The 15,168-nt window shown below is 47.1% G+C and overlaps 1 protein-coding gene and 1 non-coding gene across 3 annotated transcripts; both read right to left on the bottom strand.

Annotated features, from left to right (window-relative positions):
• Positions 1–1,096: 1,096 nt before the first annotated feature.
• On the bottom strand, positions 1,097–1,203 carry LOC134389749 (U6 spliceosomal RNA). The gene has a single exon (XR_010024726.1). It is a non-coding gene; the product is annotated as a U6 spliceosomal RNA (small nuclear RNA).
• A 7,546-nt stretch (positions 1,204–8,749) lies between these two features.
• LOC134388493 (tubulin gamma-1 chain-like) lies at positions 8,750–13,644 on the bottom strand. Of its 2 annotated transcripts, none has more exons than XM_063111566.1 (11): positions 13,596–13,644; positions 13,201–13,313; positions 12,830–12,997; positions 11,733–11,828; positions 11,214–11,293; positions 10,635–10,761; positions 10,313–10,399; positions 10,042–10,191; positions 9,437–9,589; positions 9,192–9,353; positions 8,750–9,004 (listed from the first exon to the last, which is right to left on the bottom strand). In XM_063111566.1, the coding sequence occupies exons 1-11, from the start codon at positions 13,642–13,644 to the stop codon at positions 8,807–8,809; spliced, it is 1,383 nt and encodes a 460-aa protein (XP_062967636.1). In that variant the 3' UTR covers positions 8,750–8,806. The 2 variants fall into 2 exon arrangements, with proteins under 2 accessions (XP_062967636.1, XP_062967637.1); XM_063111567.1 differs by having other exon boundaries at positions 11,760–11,828.
• Between the last annotated feature and the right edge of the window lie 1,524 nt (positions 13,645–15,168).

Raw genomic sequence — 15,168 nt, 5'->3', positions numbered from 1 at the left:
AACTTCCAAAGGATCAAATATCAGAAATTCAGCTACATCAAGCCATTTGGTTCTTAATACCATAAGCTACTCGGTGTAAGAATGTTGGAATACCTTTACTTATATCATACATTAAAGGAATTTTTAAAAAAATTTATTTCTGGTGGCAGAAATTACATCTCACCCCCCACTTTTCCAAGTCCTCTCTGAAAACCATCTAGTATTAAAGTCTCAATATCCCTGACCTGTAGGCAAATGTGGTGAACACATGAATTTGTCCTGGCATACAGTATTATTTGATTACGTGGCAAGTTTTTTAATGGCGAGTAGAAGCTACAGCTTTGACATCACTCTTTCATCTGTTCAACAAATGTTGAACAGCTACAATGTGCAGGACTTGCAGTAAATATCAGAGAAACAGAGATAAAAGACACTGTCCCAGCTCATAAGAAATGCATAGGCCAGCAGGGAAGGCGGGGAAGTGAATCATCATTATTACAATATGGAGGGGGAATTGCCAGGAAAACAGTGAACAGAGTTTCAGTAGCCCTGAGGAAGGTTGCTGCCTCTTGCAGTGGAAAAGCAGTGGATTCTCATTGTTTTACCCTTTCATTTTTATCAGGAAAAAAAAAAAAAAAAAGATGTCCCATGTAGATAAGAAACTTAAAACATTTTCCAGATAACCAGGCTTATCTGTCTAGGTCCCATAACTCAAAACATTTAAAAATTCTTTTCTTTTCTTCTTTATTGAAGCATAATTGATTGTACATATTTTGGGGGTACAGCATTAACTACCATTACCTGTGTGCAACGTGTGATGATCGAGTCAATATTATTAGCATATTCGTTATTACAAATTGTAATTATTCTTTATGCCCCTTACCTGATGCCTCCTCAACCCTCCTCTCCCTCCCCCACTCCCACCTCTAGTAACCATAGATTTGTTCTTTCCTTCTGAAAGTTCAATGTATTAGTGTGTGGTCTCCTTCCTCCCTTCCTCCCTCCTTCCCCTCATTCCTTCCTTCTTTCCTTCCTTCCTTCCTTCCTTCCTTTTTCTTTTTTTCCTTTGAAAAATGTGTATTCAGCTCCTTTGCCCATTTTTTAATTGGATTGTTTGAAAAATATGGAACACTTCACGAATTTGCATGTCATCCTTGCACAGGGGCCATGCTAATCTTCTCTGTATCATTCCAATTTTAGTTCATGTGCTGCCAAACCTAGCACTAACAACTATTTTCAATGGAAATATTTGTAAAATATATTATTTATGTCTCCTTTCTTAAATGGATTATACTGAACAAAATTTAATCTTTCCTATCGACTCAAGGCATGTGCCATGAGCACCAACATTTCTATTTTGCTGCACTGCCCCAGACTCCTTTGAAGGTATGTTTGCCCCTAAGCCAAATGGCTGCTTATTGCTTTTGCTTTTCGTAATATCTCTCCTTATCAGGATGATAGCTCTGTTCCTAACTGATTTTACTTTAGAGTCCCTACTAGCCCTTCCTTTCTCCTTCAAATTTGTGTTGGTCTAGGAATTTACACACCTAAGCAGTTTAGAATTTTGTCCCAAGTAAGAGTAAGTAGACTGTGAATCAAAACTTGACAGGCTCACCTGTGAGTCATGTACATAACTGTACGTGAACTTGGCTCTCCAGAGTGCCCTTTCCTTTTCTCGGGATAAATAAATGGATCTGTCTATTGCAGGCAAGCCCTCATGCAGAACTTGCTGAGTTCAGTGGAGGGGGATTCATAGTCCTCAGAGCCACTCATCTGCCCGGGGACAGTATTGCTCATGTGGAAATTCTTTCTGCTGGGGAGCTGTAATCTGCCCCAATGTAGTTCTCTCCAGTGGTCCTTGTTCTGCTCCTAGAGTGTCACAGAATACGTCCCCCCACCTCTTGCAATTGACAGCCCATCAATATTTGGCAGTTATCGTGACTCCTCCTAAGTTTTCTCTTTCTAGGAAAGCTGAGAAACCTCCCTCGACCACTGACTCTCTGTGTGACCCTGAGTCTCACTTTCCTCTCAGTGTCAGTTTCCTCTTTGTCAAAACTGGGATATAGCAGCGCCTGTCCGTACGGTGGTTGTGGAAATTAATTGAGCTCTACTGGTATATGCAGAGTGCTTAGAACAGTGCTTGATGTACAGGCAATGCTCAGCAAGATTTTCAATATGGCTTTGTATTTTCAATATTGTTTTGTATACATATAGCACTTAAAATTGAACAACTTTGAGACATTTTATTTAATTTGAAAAACCACAAGAATAAAACATGATGACATGCAAAAATTATATACTTTCAGCAATCCCTCTCTAGCTTTTTAAGTATTTAACTATCCATCACTTTAATAGTTTTGTTAAAATTTTTCATATCCGTTTATATTGTATATTAATATATAGATATTGTATATTAATTGTAAATATTATAAACATTATAAATACAGTCATGTGCCTCACAATGACGTTTTGGCCCACAATAGACCACATACTCAATGATAGTGCCATAGATTATCATGGAGCTGAAACATTCCTATCGCCTAGTGACATCGGAACCTTCACAGTAGTACAAAGCATTACCTTGTTCATGTTTAGGTATGTTTAGATAGACAAATACTTACCATTGTGTTACAATTGCCTACAGTATTTGATACAGTAACATGCTGCATAGGTGTGTAGCCTGGGAGCAGTAGGTTATTCCACATGGCCTAGGTGTGAATTAGGCTATACCTTCTAGGTTTGTGTAAATACACTCCATGATGTCCATACAGTGACAAAATTGCCTAATGACACATCTCTCAGAATTGATCTTTCGTTAAGCAGTGCAGGGCTGTATATATATTGTATGTTAATTGTATACTAATGCAATATATTATAAAAAGTTAATTTAGGATGTTAACTTTTTTCTTGTCCATAATATGAAAAATAGTGAGCTTCTTTCCTTGCTTGCTATTCTTATGGAATTCTAAACTTGAATCAAATATATCCACTTGATTTTGAAATAATCCTAAACTCTCATGTCTCCCATAGTTTTCAGATAGAGGGTAAGAATCCGTGAGAAATAAGATGTATCCACCCCCAAGCAATTAGGTTGCTTCTTCTTCTGTTTTTTTGGTGGCTGGCTGGCACGGGGATCCGAACCCTTGATCTTGGTGGGATAACACCATAGGTTTCTTCTTCTGTTCTGTTATTGGCATCTGTTTTTCATATCTATTTTATTGGCATTATCCATGTGTGGGCTCTTTACCTCTGGTTGCTCTTCCTGTTTACACTTCTACTCATTTACGCTTAAAACTTATTTTTTCTGGTTATCAAAGTAAAATATATCCATCACAGACCATTTGGAAAATATAGAAAAACATACATATAATACCACTGGCCAAATGTAACTCCTATTAATATTTTATTATACTTGTTTTCAGTCTTCTTTCCATCTCTCTATATATATCGATCTTTATCTCTTTCTATATAGTCGGCCCTCCATATTTGTGGGTTCCACATCTGGAGATTCAACCAACCACAGATCAAAAATATTTGAAAAAAACTTTCGTCTGTACCGAAAGTATACAGACTTTTTTCTTGTCTTTATCCCCTAATCAATACCGTATAACAACTATTTACATAGCATTTACTTTTTTTTTTTTTTTTAAGATGACCGGTAAGGGGATCTTAACCCTTGACTTGGTGTCGTCAGCACCACGCTCTCCCAAGTGAGCGAACCGGCCATCCCTATATAGGGATCCGAACCCGCGGCCTTGGTGCCATCAGCACCACACTCTCCCGAGTGAGCCACAGGCTGGCCCTCCATAGCATTTCCGTTGTATTAGGTATTATAAGTTATCTAAAGATGACTTAAAGTTCACAGAAGGATATGCATTGGTAATATGCAGATACTACCCCATTTTATATCAGGGGCTTGAGCATCCATGAATTTTGGTGTCTAAGGGAGATCCTAGAACCAATCTCCCACATACTGAAGGATAACTCTATATCCATATTTTTTAAACAAAAATGAAATACCACTGAATGCTTTTTCACTTCACACTAAATGGTACCAATTTACTCTTCAAGCCAGTTCCAAACTAACCATCCTAAAATACAGATTTCATCACATTCCTTCTCAGCTCAAGAATTTGCAACTGCCATTCAGGCCACAGGAAACCTCTGAGCACTTCTTAGACACTGGGTGTGGCAGAAAGAATTGATTTGGAGCCAGAGGACCTGAGGTCAAGTGTGTCTTTCACTTAACAGCTGTGTGGTCTTGGACAAGTTACTTAACCTTCCTGAGCCCATTTCCCTATGATGATAAATGACAAAAATCCTCCCTCTAAGGGCCCAGATGATTCATGCTTGAGAAAGTGCATCATGCAGGGTAAAATGCTGTACAGATGGCAACAATGCTACTTCCCCTCTCCAATAAAATTGGGAGCCTCTTTAAGTTGGGTTCATTAGGAAGCTTAGTGATGGGCAACTCGGTCTCTGTTTTTAATAAAAGCTTGCTTAATTTATGAACAAATGTCTACCAGGCCTTAATTCAGCCCTAATCCCTCATACATACTGCTTCAAGATTTTCCAGTCATTCTCTGTGGTGTTCTTTAATTTGGGGTGACCAACTGTCCTAATTTTCCTATGACTGAGGGAATGTGGGCATTTCATTTTTAAAACCAAATCTGAGGGGTTTCTCAGGAGTCAAAGTTTCAGTGCTAAAACCAGAATGAGTTGGTCCCCTATTAATAACTCAGTAATGGATTTGAGGGTTGGAGGGAAGAATTGCTACCTCCAGCTTCCATGGCCAGCATCACTAAGATAATAATGCCAGTGAGATATGAGGAGGACATTTCCAACTGGGTCTCATGGGTTGTTGGACTCTAACTGCCGGGGCCTGTAGCTTTGCAAGAAACTTGATTCTACCTCTTACACTGTGGTTATTTGGCCCTGTGGAATTTAATTAAAACTTGTAAATGATGAGTTGGTTAACCAGAATGTCGATTGAAAATGTTTCGTTACTTTTCTAGGGCAGCCCCTTCCCTGCTTAAGATGCCTGAGAGGGAATGGAAAGGGAGCAAGTGTTGGAGATGGGCATTGCTGGACAGTGTACTGTATGTTGGATTGTAACTGACTCTCCACTGAGTGCCCAATTCTAGGGAGATCTAGAATGTTTGCAAACTGGCAGAGACCATGGATAAGGCTTACTAGACTGACCCACCAAACACTTTGTCCAGTGTGTGTGCCCACTGTGCTTGTCACCTCTTTACCTCATCTCAATATGCTTCCCAAAGTTGCGATCCGTAAGTTTCAGATTCCTTCACACAACTCTGTTTTTGGTTATGTGCTTCCTGCTACAGATTTGTCTCATGCATGTTCGAGAGTCCCTGGGGTCACATGACAATGGAGTGTTCTGGGAACATTACCTTTAAATGGCTAATTTCCTCTTATTCCTTTAGTCAAGAAGAAGTTCCTGTTCCAGGCTTGAGCATTCTGCTTTCTCTCCAACTTTTCCACAGCAACGCTTGTCTCTCAGCAGGGACAGTTATCTCTGTGGCTTGTAGTTTCTCAGACCACAGGGACTTTTCAATACCAGCACCACCTGCTGCCCTGATTCCCAGAGGCTTCCTTCCCTTTCCACCTGGCCTTCCACTGCCCTCTAGTTGACACACTTTGGGTTTTGCTGCTGGCCAAGAACAGGGAGGGGCTGCACTGGTGTGGGGTGATGGTTGATCTGGAAATAGCCTTGTGGGAGGGACCTGGTTCTGAAGTTGGCATTGAAGTGTGAGTCTGTTCTTACAATGCCTGGTGCTCAGCAGTCAGAAAAAGGAGACATCTTTGCGGATCCATTTCTCCCTCCCAGGGTATTTATTCACCCCTCTGGGTTGGTGACTGTAGTACTATCTAGACATGGCTTTTACTCTGGACTACCTGGGTATTTCTTCCTGCCTGGGACTCTACATTCTGCCTAACAGAATCTTGCAAAGGAGGACCTGCTTGTGGCCTGGAAGTGGGCCAGCTGGCCATTAATATGTACCAGCCTCTCTACATTTGCCAGCTCATGACCCCCCACTCATCACTAGCTATTCCTGCACATGCCCCAAGTGAAGAAAGGTTGGTCATCAGGGGCGGGGGCAGTTAAGGGAGAGAACTGAGACCAGGTACCCAGTGGTGCAGAAGGAGGAAGTGAAGCTGAGAAGGGACCAGGTGTACACTGGTTTTTGCTGAAGTCATCTTCCTCCCTACTGAGAGAACAGGCAGCTGGTTGATACCAACCAGGCTGGCTCTCCCTGAGTCAGCCCCCTGCAGACACTGGCAACTGATAGTGACAGCCTGGCTGCTTTGACTGCAATGGTGACAGGCTTGTGGCCTCCCTGCCATCCCTCAGGCAACCCAGGGCCTGGCTTCTGACTGCCTGTCTGTGCATCAGTCCTACAAGGATCCCCTCTGTTCATAGGGGTCTGACCTGTATAGTGCTCACTCTGTTCACATGCAGAGCTTTATTAAAGATAAATGGTTCATGGGAGGAAAAGTATATCCCCAGGCCAATAGTGAGCAAGTATGCTCTAATGTAAAAAGGGGGGGGGGATCTCAATTTGCCCAAAGTTCCTCAGTACTCTTCAGCCCCAGTAAGAGTGGCAGAAACTTTCTTGGGCTGGTGTTTCACCCTTGTGCTGAGCTCTGCCAGCCCCAATCCTTCTGATCCACTCAGCCTGACCCTCTGGTTTTGACCCCAGACATCCTGAGGGCAGGCAGAAGTTGCCAATTACCCTGACTTGGGTGATGGGGACACTTTGTAAGTATATTTAGGCCAGTTGAGGCAGGCAGAAGTTGCCAATTACCCTGACTTGGGTGATGGGGACACTTTGTAAGTATATTTAGGCCAGTTGAGGCTGACACCCCTTACCCCCACTCCAAGGATACAATCTACCCTCTCTACACAGGTATTCAACGTGCCACAAACTCTGACAATCATGAGCTCATCCAGGGACTCCAAAAGTCCTCAGAAATAGGATGATTCTACACCAGCCTATAAACTATCACAAAAGGCAGGACAGTGCAATGGTTAGGAACACAGATACCAGTCAGTCAAACCAGGGTTTGAATCTAAGTCTGTTGGCCTCAGTTTCCTCATTTATAAAATGAGATTAATAATAATGTCTACCACTTCGTAAGGTTGTCATGAGGATTAAACAAAAGAATGTACTTATCACAGTGTATGCATGCATATTAGCCATCACTATAATCCTCACCTTTAGGGTATATAAGACCCTAATGGGGCCCGGACAATCCACCACAGACTAAGAAGAAGCTGCTTTGCCCTTTCGATCCTGAAGATTTAGGCTCCTAAATCAAGTACTTCCCTACAGTCTTTGACCAGAAGTGGAAGTCGCTGTCCTTTAAATAACTGGAGACCATCTGAGAACAGAAATATGGTGCCTTAGCTGTGGAAAAACTTTTGACCCTGCTTGCAGTCCAGGTTTTCAATTTGGCCTCTTGAAGAAACAGAGCACACCCGGGACACTAGGCAGGAACAGAGGGCAGCATTCCACGCCTGGAAGCAGGCAAGGAGCATGCCAAAAACACCACTTCCACATGGACGGCCCACCACAGCCACGGCTGCTGCAAAAGTGGCTCAACACAACAGTAGCCAGAGCCACCATGCAGGCAGCCCACCAGACACTCAACTGCAGTGACACAAGGAGAGTCACCAGCAAAGACCAGAAAAAGAGGAGGACATTTCTCTCCTCAAAGCCCACTCCAGCATAATAGAAGCAACTGCTCTACCACGCCTCTGCTTTTCTTTCTTTCTTTCTTTTTTTTTTTTAAGATGACCGGTAAGGGGATCTTAACCCTTGACTTGGTGTTGTCAGCACCACGCTCAGCCCATGAGCGAACCGGCCATCCCTACATATAGGATCCGAACCCATGGCCTTGGTGTTATCAGCACCGCACTCTCCAGAGTGAGCCACGGGCCAGCCCCTTGCTTTTATTTCTGATCTTAGTAATTTCTGTCTTCTCTCTTTTTTTCTTGGTCAGTCTAGATAAAGGTTTGCAAACTTTGTTATTCTTTTCAAAGAATCATAAATAAATAAACAAACAAACAAACATACATTATATGGAAACAATAAAATAAAAGAATAAATTTGTCCTCTTGACTTGATGTTCCTAGACTCCAGCTGCCTGAAACTAGTGGATCTCCTGGACTGTCTTTCCAGCACCACCCTGTTTGCAAGAAGCTTAAAGGTAGCTGGTCTGATTCCATTGCTTGCCCAGGGCCTAGTGGTAGGCGTGGTGGCCTCAGGCCCACAGTTTTTGTAATCAACAGGACTCTCTGATGTGGGAACATGAAACGGGTGGAATGTTCACCTAATATAGTGACTTTTGACAGGCAACTGGGATCCAAAGGGGGCCAGACAGAGAACAAGGTAATATCTGTGGGCATATTCACCCTGGAAAGGAATTTCAGGTAGGTCAAACCCCACCTGTGTTCTCCAAAATTAGGCAGAAGGAAAATCTGGGGGAGACCGTTTGCTCAGAGTTGAAGATGCTAGAAATGGGGAGGGACTCCATCAGAGTGATGGTAAAAGAACAGGCATCCCCTTGCCCGGTTTCTAAAGCCTTCAAAGAGACCAGTGACTTCATTTATGTCCACTGCTTTATTAAAGATAGTCTCATAAGAGGAGAAGGAAACATGTCCCCAGGCCAACAGAGAATGTGTGTACGTGTGTGTATGAGAAAGAGACGTGTGAGGTCCCTGATCTGTGCTCTGAGGGGGAGGTCAGTCAGATGGGGCCTGGCCCAACCAATAAGGCAGATGAGGGTCCTTGTCCTGGGGGACTCACTGCTCCTGGGTGCCCCAGGAGATGTAGTCTGGCCGTGTGGCTGCATGGTACTCATCAATGAGTTGCTGCACAATCTCCCTGGACGTGTCCATCTCATTAAAGTTGTCCTTGAACATGTCCTCCTTGCGGAAGTGCTCCAGGAATGCCTCCCGCTTCCTCAGCTTGTCGTACTGACGACAGGTCCTTTCAAAGAGCTTGGGGTAAACAGAAAGCAAGGGCGACAAAGAATTTTGAGAAACAATGTGGCCCAGAGAGCCAGGAAATCAAGGCTGGGCTGTACTACAGCAAAAAAGCTGGAAGCAGGGGCAACTGGGATGGAGAGAGGTGAGTCACAATCAGGAATCCAATTAGGGGAAAAGACGTGCAAACTACAAGACTCACCGAGGAGATGCTGGTGTGGTTGGCCATCATCAGACCGCTAACACGGTGGGCTGAGGGCAGGTAGGGAGACTTCCTGGACAGGGCCACCTGGATGCTGGCTGGGCCCCAGGGGATGAAATTGGCCAACTTCCGTTCCCGGATCCACTGCAGGCTCTTGTGGACCTGGGGTGGGCACAGGAGTGGTGATGGTAGCCTCTCCTCTAGCCCTGCAGGTTAAGGGGGTAGAACTGAGGGGCCTCACCCACCTGGGTGGGGTCCACCTCTCCCTGGATGATGTTGAGGTTGGCAATGTAGCAGTGGTTGGTCTGGCGGTCCCGGCCTGTGGACACCATCACGTTCTTGGGCTGTAGCAGCCGCCTCATGACATCTAGGACCGTGGTCTTCCTTACGCTAGCCACCTGATGGGACAGTGGGTCACAGGGACCAGGCCAGCACTCAGGGCACAGTCCATTGATTCATGGACAGAGAACAGCGGTCAACACATGTTCCCGTCAGACTCGGGGTAGGAGGGTCTCTGTGGGGAATGTCTTTAGATTCAGGTCTGTACTGAGTCTCTGCCACAGGATTACGGTCTTCGCCCTCCTCCGCTCAGCAAACTCGTGCCCTTGTGCAGTAGCAAAACCCAACTCCATACAACCCAAGCCCTGCAGGAGCCAAAGGCAGAGGGAAGACAGGAAGATGGGAAGACAGAGAGCATGTCAGCAAGAAAGCTGTAGATCTGTGCCTGAGCGCAGAGCCTCTGGGAGCTGCAGAGGGCAGCTCCTGGGGTAGTGGGGGGAAGAGAGAGACTAGGTTGGGGCCTGCCAGGTCCAGGGCCAGCCTGGCCTGGGCCACTGAGGGTTGCTCTTACTGACTGGTCCGTGGTGAGGGGGGTGTAGCCGGTCATGAGGAAGTGGAGCCGGGGTGTGGGAATGAGCGAGGCAATGAGGCCGATGAGGTCGTTGTTCATGTATCCAGGGTAGCGCAGGGTGGTCGTGCTGGCCGACATGATGGTGGACACCTGGGGGCCGGGGTGTCACTTCATAGGCTTTGGCCTGGATGAGCCTCCCTTCCCCAGATGGCCCTCCAGCAAGGAGGGTGTCCAGTCCAAAGGAGTCCAGGAGTGGGTAGTGGGTGCTCACCAGCTGGTTGATCTGGGAGAAGGACGGGTTCTGGATGTGCAGGCGGTCTGTGGCGATCCGGTTCAGGGCTGTGTTGTCCAGCACCACCTGGGGGGACAAAAGAGGGTGGCAGATTTATGGGAACAGTGAAAATAGGAAACCCGCCTGAACTTAGGCTCTGAAGCTTAATTTCCTTTGAGCCTCATGGCCAGAGAGTCCCATCTAAAAGGGACTTGCACAGGCCTCTGGCAAAGGAGGGCTCAGAATGGGCTTTTTAAATGCATGAAGATGAATAAGTCGACAGGGACACTGGGAGTGGGGAAAGGTAGCATCCAGGACTCACCACACAGTCTGCGTTCTGGGTCAGCCTCTTGAGCGTGAGGAGTGAGTTGTAAGGTTGTACCACCACGTCGCTCATCTCATCCTGGTTGGGAAACACTGAGTACGTCTGCACCAGCTTCTTGGGGTACCTGGTGGGGGTTGGGAGAAAAAGATCAGGGCAACAGACTGGAGCTTGGTGAACATGAGGTTCCCCAACACCTGTCTGGAAAGCAGCTAAATCTGGAAGGGGAAATTGGGTGGGTCACAGGATCAGTAGAGAAGGGAAACTTGACTTTTGGAACTCTGTAACCCCCAAGGGAGAAGGGCAGAGAGACATCTTAGGATCTAGAGTTCCAGCTCCTAATCTGGCCACACTCCCTGGACCTTCGTACCTGGCCCAGATCCTAGGCTCCAATTCCCACCACTAGGAGTGTGATTGGGTTCTCAGTTGTTGTAACTTCACTTTCTTCACTATAGGAGAGACTAGAAGGGCTCTTTCCTACTCCAGCACATAGGGATGTTTATCTGCAGGGCCTCCCAGTCACTTGGGAAACCAAGTTGGAGGACATGTCTCCTCCTAGTCCCCCAAACACAGACTTACCTGTCATTCAGCCGTTCTAAGAGATAGGAGCCCAGGCCAGAGCCTGTCCCCCCAGCGATGGAGTGACACAGCACAAAGCCCTGCATGGAGAATGGGCAACAGTGTCCAGGTATCTAGTAGCAGAATTTCAAACTGGACTCACCCCCCACAATTTCTTTTTTTTTAAAAGATGACTGGTAAGGGGATCTTAACCCTTGACTTGGTGTTGTCAACACCATGCTCTCCCAAGTGAGCTAACCAACCATCCCTATTAGGGATCGGAACCCGCAGCCTTGGTGTTATCAGCGCCACACTCTACCAAGTGAGCCAAAGGCTGGCCCTTCACCCCACAATTTCTTGGACTCCTATCTTACTGAGCCCTTCCTTCCCCTGCGGTCCTTTTACATGTACAGCTTAGGAGACTCTGCCTTGTCTCCAGCAAGGCCCAGTAGCTTCTGTACAGTGCAAAGGGTACATGGGTGGGTCTTGTGCTGAATAGATAGCTTCTAACGGGTGTTGCCAAGACTTCCCTATGTCAGCTCCCACCAGCATTCCTGGGACACTTACCTCTAGACTGTCACTACCATCTGCCTCCCGATCTATGATGTCAAAAATGTCTTCGTGGATCTTCTCTCCCTGTACAGACAGACATGGGGGGTGGTCAGAGTGGGATAGGACCATGTGATGAGGGTCCTGACCTCAGAATAGCCACCCTTGATTCTCCTTATAGCACCTGAAAGTACTTTTTTGTAGCATAGGTGCCCTGCCTTTTATTTTTAAAAGATGACCGGTAAGGGGATTTTAACCCTTGACTTGGTGTTGTCAGCACCACACTCTCCCAGTGAGCTAACCGGCCATCCCTATACAGGGATCCGAACCCTTGGCCTTGGTGTCGTCAGCACCACTCTCTCCCGAGTGAGCCATGGGCCGGCCCCTGCCCTGCTTTTAATCTACATTGAGAGGCAGTACAGCACAGTGGTTAAAAGCAAGCACTCTATACCCAGACTACCTGGGTTCATACATTAGCTGCAGCCCATTTAGCTGAGTGCCTCTGGGCACGTTACTTGATTTCTCTATGCCTGTTTCCGCTTCTGTACAATGAAGGTAATAATAGAGGTCCACAGACCCTTATCTAAAATCCTTGGAGCCAGTTATGTTTTGTAATTCAAAATATTTCAGATTTTAGAAAGATAATATGGTACATATATGTATATTAAATAAAACCCCAGAGGAGATCTGAGGTGCATTAATCAAATACATTAATATTTCTGTAATGAAAGGTATGAGTAATAACAATAAAATGGACAGAAACTCTAAAATAGTCTGTCTCCATTGAGATTTGGTTTTGCTGCTCTTTTGGCTTCAGAGCTTTTTGGATTCTGGAAAGGCAGATAAGAGGCTGTGAACCTGTAGTACCTCCGAGGTTTAAATAAGTTAACACATGTAAAGCACTTAGAATAGCCTGGCACACAGCACCAGCTAGTGCAGGTTCTTAATATTATGTAGTTAACTCCCTGCAGCCATGTCTCTCTCCTTCCAGCTCTCATACATCCTGATCTGGTTTCATCTCTCTGAGAAGTCACAGGGCCTGCGGCCACACAGGGACTTGTGGGCCCTGCCAGGGAATAGCAAATGACCTGGGAGAATCCACTGGCCCAGTTGTTGCCAGCTCCTCCTCCATGCTCAGACAGGTAGATGTTCTCTGGGTTGTACAGCTTGGCATATGGGGAGTTGAGGATGGAGTGGATCACCCGGGGCTCCAGGTCCAGCAACACGGCCCGGGGGATGTAGTGCTCATCGTCCGCCTATCAAGGGGAGTCCGGGAAGGGGCCCAATCGGCTAGGACCTGCCCAGTCCTCAGTCCTCCCAACACTGGCTCCTGCCGGCCCTCCCTCCTCAAGCCAGCCGCCTGGCCCTTTTGCCCAGCGGATTTCCCAGTACCAGGCCGCTGCCCTTCCCTTCAGGGACCCCGGGCCACGGCCGGCCCTGGACAAGTCGCTGGGGGCACCTGGTAGAAAAAGACGTCCTTGCGGTCAGTGCCCTCGGTGGCGAATTCCTCCACGATGCCCTCGGGGCTGATACCATGTTCGGCGCACAGTTGTTTCCAGAACTCGAACCCAACTGGGAGAGAGGGGGAGACACCTGAGTCTACTTGAGTCCTAAGGCCTGAGGAGCCCAGCTGTAGGCTCAGAGGCTGTCACACTCAAGGGTGGACCCAAGACACCTGGGTCTCTGAGCCATCACAGCCCAGGGCTGAGGCACAGCTCTCGGTCTGGGTCATCATACGCAGTAGGGCAGGAGACTCATGGAAGGGAAAGAGGGACTAGTGGATGCCGAGCTCTTGGGTAGGACCGGGAAGAGGCAGACCCAGAGACCGGAGGGGCTCAGGGCTCGCTTGCTCACTCTGGTTGCCGCACTGGCCCAGCTGCAGCGTGATGATCTCCCCGGGCATTGCTCTTCAGACGTGGGCACGCCAGCCCCGGCCCTGCGGGAGTCACGACTGAGACGGAGGCCTGGCAGCCGGGCGCGCAGGACGTGGGGAGCGCGCGCTCTCTCCGTCATTTGACGCGCGTGCTCGGTTTGCGCGTGTGCTGTGTCGGCCTCCACTAGGCCAACAGGCCAGGGAGCCCAACCTGGGAATCATTTTATCCCACAGCAGTGGCGGCTGGAATTCAGCACAGGCGCAGAATGAGGCCACGCCCCATCCTGGCCACCGCTCAGCGCCTGCGTGGTGAGACGGCGGGGGCCGCAGGGTCGCAACCTGTGGGGGCGGGGAGGGGCGGGGCTAGGGAGGGAGAGAGGGGCGGGGCTGGGGAGGGAGGGGCGGGGCTGGGGAGGGAGGGGCGGGGCGGGGGAGGGAGGGGCGGGGCTGGGGAGGGAGGTGCGGGGGCGAGGTCGATGAGCTGGACCAGGTGTACGGGGTCACCTGAGCGGCTCTGCTAGGTTGAGGGCCTGGATTTAAGCCAACTTTATTCTTTTAAATTTCTATTTTTGTTTATTGCGTTACAATATGAGTATACATAAAATTTACGGCTTTAACCATTTGTTGTAAGTATACAGTTGCATGATTTTACATGCGGTGGCATTGTTCTGTACCATCTCCACCATCCATCTCCAGAACTGTTTCACCTTTCCAAAGTGAAACTCTGTGCCCATTAAACAGTGACTTCCCATTCCCTCCTCCCCCAGCCCCTGGCAATGAGCATTCTATTTTCTGTCTCTATGAATCTGACTGCTCTAGATCCCTTACATAGGCAGCATCATCATAAAGTATTTGTCCTTTTGTGTCTGGCTTCTTTCACTTAGCATACTGTCTTCAGGATTCCTCCATTTTGTTTATCAATTCATCCCTTAATGGACACGGGTTGCTTCCACCTTCTGGCTATTGTGGATGATGCTGCTTTGAACATGGGTGTGCAATTATCTGTTTGAGTCCCTGCTTTCAATTCTTTTGGATAGATACCCAGAAGTAGTAGACATGGTAATTCTGTTTTGTTTTGGTTTGGTTTTTTTCCCTGGCAGGCTGGTGTGGGGATGCAAATCCTTAAACCCTTGAGGTTGGGATTATTAGCACCACACTCTAACCAAGTGAGCTAACTGGCCAGCCCGGGTTGTTTGTTTGTTTTTTTTTTTCCAGCTGACAGGTTTGGTGATCTGAACCCTTGACCTTGGTATTATAACACCATGCTCTAACCAACTGAGCTAACTGGCCAGCCCTCTAATTTTCTGAGGAATCTCCATACTGTTTAACACAGCAGCTGCACCATTTTACATTCCCACCAGCAATGGACAAGGGTTCTGTTCCATAAAATTTATAGGTTTGGACTGAGCTCCTGCACTAGGCCCAACAGACCAAACTAAAATGGAGTCACTCATGCTAAAACCAAATTGTTTATCTGACTTTCTCAGGAATCAGGAGAGTTAGTAGCCAGATCTCTAAATATACCAGTTTTAGCCATCAAGGTAAGGAAATTCC

The sequence above is a fragment of the Cynocephalus volans genome, chromosome 10 (genome assembly GCF_027409185.1).
Source record: "Cynocephalus volans isolate mCynVol1 chromosome 10, mCynVol1.pri, whole genome shotgun sequence".
Classification (NCBI taxonomy): domain Eukaryota; kingdom Metazoa; phylum Chordata; class Mammalia; order Dermoptera; family Cynocephalidae; genus Cynocephalus; species Cynocephalus volans.
Note: the sequence above shows the minus strand (reverse complement) of the source record. Positions and strands in the feature narration are given on the sequence as shown.